The 14788-nt window shown below is 54.9% G+C and overlaps 1 protein-coding gene across 3 annotated transcripts in view; it reads left to right on the top strand.

Moving 5' to 3' along the window:
- PRDM11 (PR/SET domain 11) overlaps positions 1 to 5872 on the top strand; it is a 94225-nt gene extending 88353 nt beyond the window's left edge. For 2 of the 3 annotated variants that reach the window (XM_055314940.1, XM_055314939.1), the window contains exons 7-8: positions 1904 to 2530; positions 3705 to 5872. In XM_055314940.1, the coding sequence (XP_055170915.1) occupies positions 1904 to 2530; positions 3705 to 5869 (2792 nt within the window). In that variant the 3' untranslated portion in view covers positions 5870 to 5872. The remainder of the gene's footprint in view (positions 1 to 1903; positions 2531 to 3704) is intronic. The other variant, XM_055314941.1, reaches the window with a different exon arrangement.
- Positions 5873 to 14788: the final 8916 nt, after the last annotated feature.

The following is a 14788-nucleotide window of genomic DNA, read 5'->3' as shown; positions in this document are numbered from 1 at the left end:
AGGTTTCTTCGTAATTGGAGGCTGGAGCCCTGAGAAAGGCCAGAGCATGAATTATTAGTCCTTCATAAGTAGGGCTATTACTCAGAGCCCAGAACCGCTTCCTGAAGACAGTGTAAATTATGCCTGGGTGGTGTTCTTGTAAGAATAGGGTGCATCTAATACGAGTATTCAAAAAATTTATGTTATTTGATCTACATTGAGTCACTGATTCAATGGTGTTTTCCCCATTTTTTACGGAGGCTTTGAAATCAATTTCATGATACTTTAAAGGTCTTTATCGGCCCTTAGATTTTTCTGGAAGCCTTGAGTCCAAAGAGGTCTCCCACTCATCCTAGGGAATCTGAATGACCTTGTCTTTTGAGCAGAGAGGCCTGAGGACTCCCTGGGGATGTGTAGCCTTGACCTCCCGACATCCTCAGCTCTTTGCTGCCTGATTGGTCCGGGAGCAGTGAAAGGGTGGGCCTCCATGTTTAGAGATTCTGAAAGGGCAAGTGTCGTATCTGATCTGTAATACAAACACGTTGCATTTTTTACAAGCGTTCATCTCCATCCTTTCTGCCCCTCAGCCATTACAGAAATGTAGGCTGTGAGAGCCACCTGACTTTCAGGGGCCTTGAACATGAGATTGTTCCTCAAAACAGTCATGTGAGGACAGAAGAGGGGTGTCCTGAATAGGTTACCCCCTTTTGTGCCGTTACCTGTAGGAAACCCGGATTCATACAGGGCCCAGGGCCCAGCACCCTTCATCAGCTGCGAGAAGCCAGGGCTCCGTCACAGCCTGGAACATCTGGATCGCTCCCCAAGATCCGTTGGCCTTCACTCAGAGGTTTTTAGCTAACGCAGCTTTCGGAAGCCTAGTTGCAAAGTGTATTTGGGCCAAGTCACTGCCCAGAGTCATCTTGCAGGGTGCTGTCCTGACCTAGGAAGCCTCTGAGATTTCCTGGCCCACAGGCTGCTGTCAGGACCTTCTGAGGGTCCCCCTTTAGCATCAGCACCCCCAGGGAGCACACTTCTGTCCCAGTTGATGAAACCATGTCCGCCGTTTTAAAGCATCAGGCTAAAATTACTGTTGGGAGGTCACCGATGTTTTTGAAGTCAGTCATTTGATGGAAAGAGATAGAAAAGGGAAGGTCCTTTGAATGATCAGGTAAGGAAACACGGCTGTATTTCAAGAACGCGTTGGGTCAGTGTAGTCACGCACTGCTTTTTATCTTGGGGGCTCCCTCCTCTGCCCCCCAGGAGCCCTCAGCCCCCCGAGGGACCCCATCTTCCCTTTCCCTCCTGCCTTAGTTGTCAGGGAGGACCACAGACGTTCAGGTCACTTCCTCTCATGGGCACCTCTTCTTCTGATGTCCTGGGAGAGTTAGGACAGTTGTCATGGGTCGGACTTTGCCCTGCGGGGCCGTCTGGAGAGGCAGTCAGGGAGCAGGAAGGAGCAGACCTGGTGTGTCCTGTGTACCTTTTACCAAGTCGAAGCAGCCATCATCCAATTGCCAGGACTGGACGAGAAGCCTGGAGGGTGGGGATCCATATGCACCGAGCGCTGAGGTGTGTTTCCATCTGCCCAGTTGGACCGGTGGGGTGTCACCTCCTAGGCTGACCGCACTTCCACTTGCCCTCCCCTCCAGCATTCCCTCCACCTATGAATGTGCAGCTCATATACATCAGGCTCCCCTGAAATGGTCTTTTTAGAGAATTCTTCCCACTTTTTTCGGGTCCCACTCTAGACCCCGGGATCCACCGAGTGACTCGCCTCTGCCTTTTGGTCATGCCTGCCCCACAAGACCAGCCCCCAGAGGGATGTGTCAAGTGGCTTCCTAACAGGAGGCCCGCTCTGTTTCCTGTTGGTTTCTCTACTTTGGGGCTCTTCCCCCCTTCCTCACAGCCTGGTTTTGCTTCCTAGGAGAGAAGAGGTTGCAGAGGGAGAAGTCTGAGCAGGCTCTGGATAACCCAGAAGACCTGAGGGGTCCCATTCAGCTCCCCGTGTTGAGACAGGGCAAAAGCCCGTACAAGCGTGGCTTTGACGAGGGGGATGCGCACCCCCAGGCCAAGAAGAAGAAGATCGACCTCATTTTCAAGGATGTGCTGGAAGCGTCACTGGAATCCGCCAAGGTGGAAGCGCACCAGCTGGCTCTGAGCACCTCGCTGGTCATCAGGAAAGTCCCCAAGTACCAGGACGATGCATACAGTCGGTGTGCCATGACCATGTCGCACGGTGTGCAGAATGTCAGCCGGACCCAGGGGGAAGGGGACTGGAAGATCCCCCAGGGGGCTTCCAAGGAGCCAGGCCCGTTCGAGGATGAAGAAGAAGAGCCTTCATCCTTCAAGGCCGACAGTCCCGCCGAGGCCTCTCTTGCCTCCGACCCTCACGAGCTTCCCACCACCTCCTTTTGCCCTAACTGTATTCGCCTAAAGAAGAAGGTCCGGGAACTCCAGGCCGAACTAGACATGCTTAAGTCTGGGAAGCTTCCTGAACCCCCGGTATTACCAGCACAGGTACTAGAGCTGCCGGAGTTCTCCGACCCTGCAGGTAAGTTGGCGTGGATGAGATTGTGGTCGGAGGGAAGAGCAGCCGGTGGGCAGTGTGAGGGTGGCCTGGCGCCCTCTGCGGGAGCCACCCTCGGGGGAGGGGGTGGCCTAAGGCGTGTCATGCTGCGGCGGGCTCCGGGTCGCAGCCCACGCCTGTAGGTGCCTGCCTCTGACGGGCTGCTCCGCGGCGCCCGTAGGATGCTTCGTGTCTCGCCCTTGTATCCTCCTTGTCAATAAAGGAAGTTCCACTGCAGGAGGGGTGTGTGCTGTGTTCTTGACCCGTTGCCTTTCTCTGCCGATCCTGGTGGTGTCTTAACCCTACACTCAAAACTTCTAACCCCAATCTTTGTCTCCCCAGCCCCAAGCAGGGCATCTCGTGGGGGAAGAGCTCCCAGCCTTCCCGAACTCAATCCTGGAACACAGCCTCGTGCTTCTCTTCCCGAATTACATCCTGCCACACATGGTCCTGGCTCCCCGGCCTGGGATTTTAGGACTGGGATACAGGATGTATGTATGTGGCCCCTTTCTGTTGGCTGCCTGGATCTTTTAGAAGCGGTCGACAACCAGGAAGGTTTTTTTCAGTACACAGCTGCAGCTGAATCCCAGTATTTACATAGAATTTCCTATTTTAATCACATCCCTGAGCTCAGAATGAGGTGTTTCAGATATTCAAAGCATGCGTCTTAACTAAACTGCATTCTGATCCTGAAATAAGCCGAAGCTATGGCAGGCTGCCGTCGTTCGAGGGCAGGACGCCTCCCTGGACCATGTTAGCACTGAGATAAATGAGCCCCATGTCCTGGCTGTGTGACTTGGGAATGCTGGGTGTGCCGCGTTCACTTGGGCAGATCTGCTCCGGTGGCCGTGGCCGTGGCCCAGCTGCCCCGTTGCTATAGAAGGTTGAGTTCCTTGAGCGCCCACTGGTGGAGGGTAAAGGCAGGCAGCCTGGAGCAGGTGTCCACCCTGGGTAATCCCCAGAGAGGAAACGTCACGCGTGGATAACAAGAGCAGCTATTTAAAAAAAAAATCTAGGCTGGGATTCAGTCCATCGTAGGAATTGGCCTTTGTTTCACCCGTGGTGGCTCTGAACTCTCGGGCAGCGATCCCATTCATTCTGGAAAAGCCTGAGTTTCTGCCACCAGAGTTTAAACACTTCCTTCCCATTTGTCTTGCAGCCTCCGAGAGCATGGTGTCCGGCCCTGCCATCATGGAGGACGATGACCAGGAGGTCGATTCTGCAGACGAATCCGTCTCCAATGACATGCTGACTGCCGCCGACGAGCCCTCCAAGATGTCATCTGCCACCGGGCGCCGAATCCGACGCTTTAAGCAGGAGTGGCTGAAGAAGTTCTGGTTCCTGCGGTACTCCCCGACCCTCAACGAGATGTGGTGCCACGTCTGCCGCCAGTACACGGTGCAGTCCTCCCGCACGTCGGCCTTCATCATCGGCTCCAAGCAGTTCAAGATCCACACCATCAAACTGCACAGCCAGAGCAACCTGCACAAGAAGTGCTTGCAGCTCTACAAGCTGCGCATGCACCCCGAGAAGACGGAGGAGATGTGCCGCAACATGACCCTGCTCTTCAACACCGCCTACCACCTGGCCCTCGAGGGCAGGCCCTACCTGGACTTCCGGCCCCTGGCCGAGCTCCTGAGGAAGTGCGAGCTCAAGGTGGTGGACCAGTACATGAACGAGGGCGACTGCCAGATACTCATCCATCACATCGCCCGCGCGCTGCGGGAAGACCTGGTGGAGCGCATCCGCCAGTCGCCCTGCCTCAGCATCATCCTGGACGGGCAGAGCGACGACCTGCTGGCCGACACGGTGGCTGTATACGTCCAGTACACCAGCAGCGATGGGCCCCCGGCCACGGAGTTCCTGTCCCTGCAGGAACTCGGGTTCTCCAGCACCGAGAGCTACCTGCAGGCACTCGACCGTGCCTTTTCGGCCTTGGGCATCCGCTTGCAGGACGAGAAGCCGACCGTGGGCCTGGGCATCGACGGGGCCAACGTCACCGCCAGCCTGCGCGCCAGCATGTTCATGACCATCCGCAAGACGCTGCCCTGGCTGCTGTGCCTGCCCTTCATGGTGCACCGGCCCCACCTCGAGATCCTGGATGCCATCAGCGGGAAGGAGCTCCCCTGCCTGGAGGAGCTGGAGAACAACCTGAAACAGCTGCTGAGTTTCTACCGGTACTCGCCGCGCCTCATGTGCGAGCTCCGCTCGACTGCCTCCACCCTGTGCGAGGAGACGGAGTTCCTGGGGGACATCCGGGCCGTGAGGTGGATCATCGGGGAGCAGAACGTCCTCAACGCCCTCATTAAGGACTACCTGGAGGTAGTGGCCCACCTCAAGGACGTCAGCAGCCAGACCCAGAGGGCGGACGCGTCCGCCATCGCACTGGCCCTGCTGCAGTTCCTCATGGACTATCAGTCCATCAAGCTCATCTACTTCCTCCTGGACGTGATCGCCGTGCTGTCACGCCTGGCCTACGTCTTCCAGGGCGAGTACCTCCTGGTGTCCCAGGTGGACGACAAGATCGAGGAGGCCATCCAGGAGATCAGCCGGCTGGCCGACTCCCCGGGGGAGTACCTGCAGGAGTTCGAGGAGAACTTTCGAGAGAGCTTCAATGGGATTGCCATGAAGAACCTCAGGGTGGCCGAAGCCAAGTTCCAGTCCGTCAGGGAGAAGATCTGTCAGAAGACCCAGGTGATCCTGGCTCAGAGGTTTGATTCCCGCAGCCGGATCTTCGTGAAGGCCTGCCAGGTGTTCGACCTGGCTGCCTGGCCCAGGAGCAGCGAGGAGCTCATGAGCTACGGCAAGGAGGACATGGTGCAGATCTTTGACCACCTGGAGGCCATCCCCACCTTCTCCCGGGATGTCTGTAGGGAGGGGCTGGACCCCCGGGGCAGCCTGTTGATGGAGTGGCGGGAACTCAAGGCTGATTACTACACCAAAAATGGCTTCAAGGACCTGATCGGCCACATTTGCAAGTACAAGCAGCGGTTCCCGCTCTTGAACAAAATCATCCAGGTCCTCAAAGTCCTCCCCACCTCCACCGCCTGCTGCGAGAAAGGCCGCAACGCCCTGCAGCGGGTTCGCAAAAACCACCGCTCCCGCCTGACCCTGGAGCAGCTCAGCGACCTGTTGACAATCGCTGTGAATGGCCCGCCGATCGCCAACTTCGATGCCAAGCGAGCCCTGGACAGCTGGTTTGAGGAGAAGTCTGGCAACAGTTACGCGCTGTCCGCCGAGGTCCTCAGCAGGATGTCCGCGCTGGAGCAGAAGCCGGTGCTGCAGACCGTGGACCACGGGTCCGAGTTTTACCCGGACATCTAGGGGGCCGGCGTCCCAGAGTTCACTAAGCTGTTGAATATTTTTTTAATCTATACTCATAAGCTTTGATATATTATATAAATATATATTATATTATATATATATATACATATATATATATATAAACCCACACTGAAAATTTTTAAAAACCAAGGTGACGCGTCCACAAGAAGCCACTGGGAGCTTTCACAAAGGAATGATGTTGGAAACGGAGTCTTGTCTACAAGATCTGGCAGCTGCGACCTACGTGGCCATCCATCATTTTCACTCACAGAAGCACGTGCTGGGGACACCCGCGTGCCCACCTCACAGCCAACCAACAGCCTAAGCTAAAATGACGGGTCTCTGTCATCACCTTTAGGTGGTTTGTTTCATTTATGTTTTTGCTTGGGGGTTGAGGGGTTTGGGTTTGGGATTACGTTCTTGCCTTTGCTTTTCTCGTTTGGTCGACAATGGGGGTTCTGGGCCTCCGCGTCGACATGCTGGTGGAGCTGAATCCCATCTCGGGTTTCCGATGGGGTGGGTATTGTACCTGGATCGGGGTGCGTGACTCCTTCCCCCTCCCACCTGATTTCAGCCTCAGAGGTTTGTATTCATTTCGTGATGAGCGTTCTTTCACTGTCTTAGAAACAAATGTGTCGGTCAAACTGTGACACCCACCACTTCCCCACCTCGATCTCCTCTCCGGTCCCTGGGTTACGGATTCCCTCCTTCCAGCCCCCTGGATCCTAATTACCTGTTATACTGAAGGCAAAATTGCCTTACAACCAAGCTTGAAATCCTGGGGAAGGGATAAGGTGTGTGGGGGGGGTGGGGGGATTTTTTTTTTTTTTGCATTCCTGTTCTTATATGGCATGGGATAAAATAATATAATTCCAGTCAGATCCAGGACTGTGGGGGAATGAAAAGCCAAGAAATCCAGACCCTAACAGGGCAGTGATTTTTGGCTAAAAGCAAAGTAAAATGAAAAGTATGTATTCCATTTACATGAATTATTTATGCTCTGTCTTTATAATCACATAACGTGTTGGGGATTTTTTTTTTATTATTCCTTTAATAATCAAATGCCTGCTCTAGTTCAGTGGCAGGAGATGTCAATGCAAGTTGTGCCCTGGGTTATGCGTGACTCAAAGGAGGGTCTCTAGAGCTTGAGGCCTTCTTTTGTGACAAGGCTGGTACCAGACCCTTCAGCCTGGCAGGAGGCAGTGGGAAACCAGGCATTGAATCTATGCCTGGAAATGCTTCCTTTTTTGAACAGGGTAGAGATGTCCTAAAGAAATGGTATAAACAAGAGGTCAGACAGGACTCTCAAGGCAACAGCCTAAACACACACACACACACACACACACACACACACACACACATGCGCGCCCACGCACCTGCACACACACAACCATGATATAAGCTTTAGAAATAGCCACTTGCCTACTCCCTGGGGCAAGTAGTGGTTTAAGCTAGAGGAGTCTGATCAATGCTCTTTTGTTCATTTAACTACCAGTATACCTCGCAAGGGAGTTTAAAAAAAAATGTGCGTGAGCTGTTAAAAACTTCTGTTCATGTTTCCACATCTGATTTATGCATATTTGATATGCAGAGATCCTGTACTGTGGATGCAGGTCCTATCTGGGGGACGGAGGAAGAGCTGCATTGTCCGTGGTCAGTTCTGCTGGGAGCCACCCCTCTCACTTGGCAGAGGGTGGGCAAAGGATGGTGTGATCTGGCCACAGGCAAAGCCCCGTGTCCCCAACCTGCTTGGCTCAGACATAAAACTGTGGTGGCTTCCTTCCTTCTTGGTTTATCTTGTCTCCGAGGCCTCATGCCACTGTTGAGAACCATAGTGGAAATGTCATCAACACTGAACATGTCACTTCCCCTTCCTTGTCCTGCCAGTCCCTTCACCCTCCACACGTCCCTTCCCCCCACCCCTATGGTCTTGGTGCTAAGATAACTTTAGAATCATTGCTGCTAGTCGATAGCTTTTCATTATATAAATATATTATATATATATTATATATTATTTTTGAAACTTTTTTGTTTGTTTTCAACAGTGATGTAGCATGTTAAAAAATACAAGAAACAAAAAAAACAGGTTTTCTCCAACTGTCCCACTGCCAGGCCTCATATGCTGCCTTCTTCAACAAATCAATGCACCCCTGCCTGGTGACATTCACCCGCCAGCCTCCTCCCCAGGCCCGCAGACTTCCCCACCCTCCTCCGAACAAGGAGAGAGCAGGAACTGGCAAGGAAATGCCCAAAGCTCTTTCTGAGGCTTTGGAGTTCCCAGCTTCAGATCATGTCCGTACTCCAAGGTGGTGTGCTCCCCAGCCCCCCAACTCCCCTCTTCCCATCCGGGTCAGTACTTGTTGTCAAGTGGGATACTGTTGCAAAGCACAAGGTTCCAGCTTTCCCTCCCTGACATCGTCTCCATCGCACACACAAACTATCGTGTCTGTGGGGGCTTTCTTTGAACATCGCACAGGCTAAGTAAGACGGGTTGAGGGCAGAGATGGCTGGCAAGGGGGCCTTGGCGGGGGCCAGAAACAGTAGGTTGGGATGCTTTTTTCTAGCCACCAATTGCCTTACACCTTCTCCTTTTCCCTTCTGCTCCTCTCCACCTGCTACATTGGGAGCCATGCCCTGGGTCACTTATTTGAAAACCAGGAAGAGAGAATTCTTGATGTCTGCCTGAGTACTAGTCAGGGCTGTGACTGTTTCAAGAGGCCATGGCCAAAATCAGCGCAAATTTTTATCCAGAGGGGAGAATAAATCCTTCGGGCCTGTGCCAGCCTCTCCCCTGTGTCTCCCGAGAGAGCTGGGAGCCGGTAGCCTGCCTCTGAACTAGAGGTGTGAGCTGCTGCTAGCAGCACAGGACGGCGGGTGGTCACCTGCCGAGCCGGGCTCCAAGCCTCCGGCAGGTAGAGCTCTCCTGGGGGGATTTCTAGGTTTGGCAAGACACTCTAAAACTCTGGGTGCTCGTTGACTTCTGTAGAATCCAGCCAGGCCTGGGCCGTGCCAGGCACTCTGAAGGCCACTTTGCCTCGGGACAGGGAGTAACCAGGGAACAATGTGGGTGACACACCACTGCAATTTACACAGGGTCTTTTTTCAACCTGGTTGCTCTCAGAAGGCTCAGTGCTTCCATCCTGTGAATGCTGCATGTGATTTCTATCATAGGAGTTTCCACTCTTCTGACTCCTTAGGGAAGACCCTTGGGTTAATGGGACCCACAGGGTCTAGCCTAGGGAATCAAATGCTTATGTAGCCTAATCTCCCTTTGATGGGCATGAAAAGCTGTGGCCGGGCCGTCCTGGCATCCCAAATGTGGTCACTTCCGAGGAGATAGAGCCCTTTAGCTCAGCCACTGGCTTAGAATGACATGTTCGTCTCTGGGGTTGAGACTTGTCCTAATTGGGCTGGCTGACTAGGGACTTTCTTTGGCTCCTAGAGGGGGGTGGGGAGGGAGTTCAGGTTCATGGCCATTTGTGCCAAGCTGATACATTGCAGAGCCCGGGAGCCACAAGCCCTTGGGATGAGATGGTTTGCTTCTCCTCCGTGGAGGGAAAAGACCCCCATTTGCCATCTGCTATCTGTGAACCCCCAGGACAGCCCAGGCCTGTCTGCAGCTCTTGCCATGTAGAATCCCCACGTTCTGCCTGCCTGGTTGAATGTGAGAGTCCCGGCATCCAAAACACCAGCTTTGTATTTTATTTTTACTCACAACTGCCTGCGACATCCGGTAGTACAAGGCAGATCCTTGCTTTCTCATCCTCGCTGGAGAATGAGAGCAGGCTTGAGCTCCAGGGTGTCTGCAGGGCCAGATTTGGTGCTGGGCCCTGAATCAAGAGCCCCAGCCCCCGCTACATGTTTCCATGTTGAGTTGTCTTGCTGAGCCCCCTCTCCTTGACTTGCTTATGTCGACCCTGTAATTTGGAGGAAGGACCTTGTAATTATTTAAGGTAATGCTTAAATATTACCCATTTGTTTGGACGTGATATCAAGAAGGAGGAAAGAGAGAAAAGCATGTAGGAGGCTGAAAATGATCGTGGCGACCAAGAAACAGACTACAAGCTTGGCCCGGCCAGGCTGTGGGGCTGCTGTTCACATGGAGCCCCGACGCAGGGTCCAGGAGGCGGCCTGGGGGTTGAAGTGGAACTTCTAGATTCCTCCCCCTCCCTTTCCCCCACCCCCACCCCTCCAGGGATAGGAATTCTGGATCCGGATCTGGTTTTGGCATGTGGTCTGAGTGGATTTCCAAGTAGAATCATTCTTTTTTCTAGGTCCCACACTCAGTTTGTGCAGAGGGCTCCAGTGACACTGGACCTCATGTCCCTCTGCCCCGTCCAGTGGCTGCCCTAGGCAGACCAGCCTGGGGCAGTGAAAGCAGGGAGGCCAGGCCTCCTTAGGTGGGAATGGTGAGTTTGGACAGCAGGTGACCTTGGGACAGTCCCATTCCAGATGCCACCCTCCTGAGGGAGGTGGTGCTGGGTCATGGGTTCTGCTCACGGTTTCCTCCTCACATTTTGAGGAACGAAGATTTTGTCCAGAGGCACCCAGGGCCCTACTTCTGCTTGGAGGGAGACCCTCTCTTGCTCTCTGTTCACAGGGTCCTTTAGCTAAGCGGATGGAGCTGTGATATTTCTGGGAGCCTTTGCCGCGATCTTGTGGGTTAGCCAGAGGGAGAAAAAGTGCCCTTTGGGGAGGAAGATGGTACGGCCCTCCTCTTCCATCTGGCTTTATTTCGGTCCCCTCCCGCCCCATCCCCTGAAGTGGTGTTTTCTGGAAATACCTATGCAATCCAGTCTCCCTAGGAGAGCGAGCGCATGGAAGCAGGGGGTACGTGCAGTGTATAGTACAAATGCTACAGCATATATATTGTATATATGGACATATACAGTACGGATACACACAGAGTAAGAGATTAAATCACGTCTATATATCTATAAATAATATCCTATATATTTATACATTTCTATGTTTTAAATAGATATAAAAATAGAGTCTATAGAGAGCTGAGAGAGCAACGGGAAAGCCTGTCGCGGGTCGTGCGGAGGGAGCTGCGGGAGCCGGGCAGGCTGGCTTTGCTGGGACCAAGCGCAGCAGAGGACAGTCCCCGGGTCCCCGCCCTCTCCATGCACTTTCTTTCCTTTACTGCGGGCTCGGGCTGAGGCGGGAGGAGACCCTGGCGCCCCAGCTCCCGCCGCAGAGCCCCCTGTGTCCTCCTCACCCCGCACCCCTGCAAGTCAGTGCTGCTTGGCACTAGGACGCGGTCTGGGGCCCCGGTGGAGGGACCACTGCACAATTCCCCCCACCCCCACCCGCACCCCGGGGAGGAGCAGCACAGGTAGCAATAGGAAGGGTGACAACTGGCCCCGGAGGGGGGCCCAGGCAGGATGCGGGGGGGGGGGGGGGATGCCGCCCTCCCGGCTTAGGTGCTTCCGCCGCCCCGGAGGCCCAGCCTCTGCAGCGAGGCCGCCCAGGCCGGGCGGAGGGGCAGGGGGGCAGGGGGCGGCGGGAGCAGGGGGCGGGAGGGACGCACCCCGCGCCCCGCCCGGGTGCACCCGGTGGCCCCCTGTGCGCGGCCTGTGCTGTACTCAGGACGACGCTCTCCCCCACCCGCCTGGCCCCTCCGCCGCCGCAGCGGCACGTCGGGCTCGCTGCACTGTTTGTCCTTCTGCGACTCGGGGCAGCGGCTGAGCCGGACGCCCCACGCTCACCCGGCCTCCCGGCTGGGCCTGCTCCCGCTCGGGCCTGCTCCGCCGGTGGAGGGGACGGGAGGGGACGTCGGGGCCGCGGCCTGGTGCGGGCTGGCGCGGCCCTGACCCCATCAGCAGGCGGCCCGCTCCCAGGGTTCCTCGACGGCCAAGGGGCCGGGAGGTGGGAGAGGAGGGGCCGATGGGCCGCCGGGGACAGGCCCCAGCCCTGCGTCCTCTGCGCCCCAGGCCGGCCCGGGCCTTCAGCTCTCCAAAGGCGCTTACCTCTGCCCCCAGCCGCCTCTGACCCCGTCCTCCTCTCCTGCCATCTACCAACGTACCTCAGCCTCCAGCAGACCCCCACCCCACCCGCGGAGTCCGGGGCGGGTCTGCCCAGCCGATGCCCGCCTCCCCTCCCCTCCACATCTGCCTGGGTCTCCTTGAGCCACAGCTGGCAGCCAGCCGGGGCTCGGAACACCTTCAGTGCCTCCAGGGGGACCAGGCCGGCCCGAGCCTTCCTGCCTCGCCGGTGGGCCAGACCCGTGGCCAGGGGTGGGCATCCCCGGGAAGCAATCCACGATGCACTGTACCTCAGAGAGAGAGCATTCCCTGGGGCCCCGCGGGCACCCTCCGTCCAGGGGAGGCCAGCCGGTTACAATACTGCTCACCAGAAGACAGGGCTGGGCTGCCCTCGGCGCCCCTCGTCTTCACTTGGGGCTCTGGAGAAGAGCCAGCAGTCTGATCTGCTCTTTTTTTGGGCCCTCTCTCCTCCTCTCCACCCCCACGCTGCTGAACCGGTTCATTTCAATCACAAAGGAAAAAAATTAAGTGGGGGTGGGGGGAAATACCTAGGAGTCTATTATCATATACATATTAATATGTTAATACTTTCTTTCTTTAAAAAAAAACCTCTTGATGTTATTATTTTGCAGACTACGCTTTATAGTACCTGTGTGACGGGACCTAGAACACTGGATACAAATAGAGCTATGTTGGTTTATCATAATATGTACGCAGAAACTTTCCTTTTGTCATATTATCCTTGTAATGTAAGAAGATTGTTAATAAAAGCATTTAAATTTACTCACCCAGGTTGAATCTCTGCCTCCTTGCCTCCATCCCAGGCCCAGGCTTTGGGCAGTTCAGAATGGGTCCCATTGCAAGGGCTCCAGCGTCAGGATAGGAGCCTGCCCACTACCAGATTGGAAGGAACTGGAAGGGACCTCTAAGCCCCTGCCTGTCTGTCTCTCTTCCCCCAGTTGAGTCCATTTCCAGCAGGTAACCTACGTGCCTCACCCACCTATCTGGCCAAGAGGAGGTGTATATAACTGAAACAATTTAAAATAAATCTACCTGCCCCCGCATGCATTTATCCCACAGAAGCTCTTGGAGGAAACACACAGAGCTGTTGCAGACGGGTCTCCCTCCCACTGCCTTGCTCTGTTCCCCACCTGCTGACCTGGTCCCTGAGGCAGGTCTTTCCCCAGTGGTTTGCTAATGGCATTGACATGGCGGTGAGTGATGAGTGATGCTTGGCCCAAATTGTTTTAGAATGAGGGTGGGCAGAAATTCAATAAAGACGCAGATAGAGGGAGGAGGGGCAAGATGGCGGAAGAGCAGGGTCCCCAAGTCACCTGTCCCCACCAAATTACCTAGATAACCTTCAAATCATCCTGAAAATCTACGAATTCGGCCTGAGATGTAAAGAGAGACCAGCTGGAATGCTACAGTGAGAAGAGTCCGCGCTTCTATCAAGGTAGGAAGACGGGGAAAAAGAAATAAAGAAACAAAAAGCCTCCGAGGGGGAGGGGCCCCGCGAGGACCAGGGCTGAGGCCGGGGGGAGTGTCCCCAGGACGGGAGAGCCCCGTCCAGGAGAAGCAGGAGCTGCACCAACCTTCCCGGGCGGGCGGAAAGGGGCTCGCAGGGAGTTAGAGCAGGACCCAGGAGGTCGGGGATGCCCTCGGGCTCCCGGGGACACTAACAGACACCTGGGAGCGCAGGAGAGTGCTCCGAGCTCCCTAAGGGCTGCAGCGCGCACCGGAGCAGCTCGGAGGGGCTCGGGAGCGGCTCCAGGGAGGGAGCTGCAGGGCGGGAGCGCGAATCCAACAGCGCAGGCCCCGGAGCACAGGGCGCCGGGACAAAGCCCAGGATCCGGCCTCCCCCGGGACAGGCAGAGGCCGGGAGGGCCCTGGACAGCAAGGACGCTCCTGCCGCGAGCTGAGCAGATCAGCAGCCCCGCCCCGGAGCCTCCAGACCCTGCGGATGGAGAACCGAGAGCCCCGAGCCCCGTAGTTCCTGCTGAGGCTGAATCCAGGCTTCCAGAGTTGCCATAGCAACTGCTGCTGTTCCTCCTGGGGCCCCACAGGGTAAACAACCCCCGCTGAGCCCGGCAGCAGGCAGGGGCAGAGCAGCTCCCCCAAGTGCTAACACCTGAAAATCAGCACAGCAGGCCCCTCCCCCAGAAGACCAGCTGGACGGACCAGTGATACTCCCCCGTGTTCCAATACAACTTGTTTTTGGCCACTCTGCACTGAGCAAAATGACTAGAAGGAAAGCCTCACCTCAAAAGAAAGAATCAGAAACAGCCCTCTCTCCCACAGAGTTACAAAATCTGGATTACAATTCAATGTCAGAAAGCCAATTCAGGAGCACTATTATACAGCTACTGGTGGCTCTAGAAAAAAGCATTAAGGCCTCACGAGACTTCATGACTGCAGAATTTAGATCCAATCAGGCAGAAATTAAAAATCAATTGAATGAGATGCAATCCAAACTAGAAGTCCTAACGACCAGGGTTAACGAGGTGGAAGAACGAGTGAGTGACATAGAAGACAAGTTAATGGCAAAGAGGGAAACTGAGGAAAAAAGAGACAATCAATGAAGGGACCATGAAGACAGATTAAGGGAAATAAATGACAACCTAAGGAAGAAAAACCTACGTTTAATTGGGGTTCCCGAGGGCGCCAAAAGGGACAGAGGTCCAGAATATGTATTTGAACAAATCCTAGCTGAAAACTTTCCCAATCTGGGAAGGGAAACAGGCATTCAGATCCAGGAAATAGAGAGATCCCCCCCTAAAATCAATAAAAACCGTTCAACACCTCGACATTTAATAGTGAAGCTTGCAAATTCCAAAGATAAAGAGAAGATCCTTAAAGCAGCAAGAGACAAGAAGTCCCTGCCTTTCATGGGGAGGAATATTAGGGTAACAGCAGACCTCTCCACAGAGAC

The sequence above is a fragment of the Nyctereutes procyonoides genome, unplaced genomic scaffold, assembly GCF_905146905.1.
Source record: "Nyctereutes procyonoides isolate TBG_1078 unplaced genomic scaffold, NYPRO_anot_genome, whole genome shotgun sequence".
Classification (NCBI taxonomy): Eukaryota; Metazoa; Chordata; class Mammalia; order Carnivora; family Canidae; genus Nyctereutes; species Nyctereutes procyonoides.
Note: the sequence above shows the minus strand (reverse complement) of the source record. Positions and strands in the feature narration are given on the sequence as shown.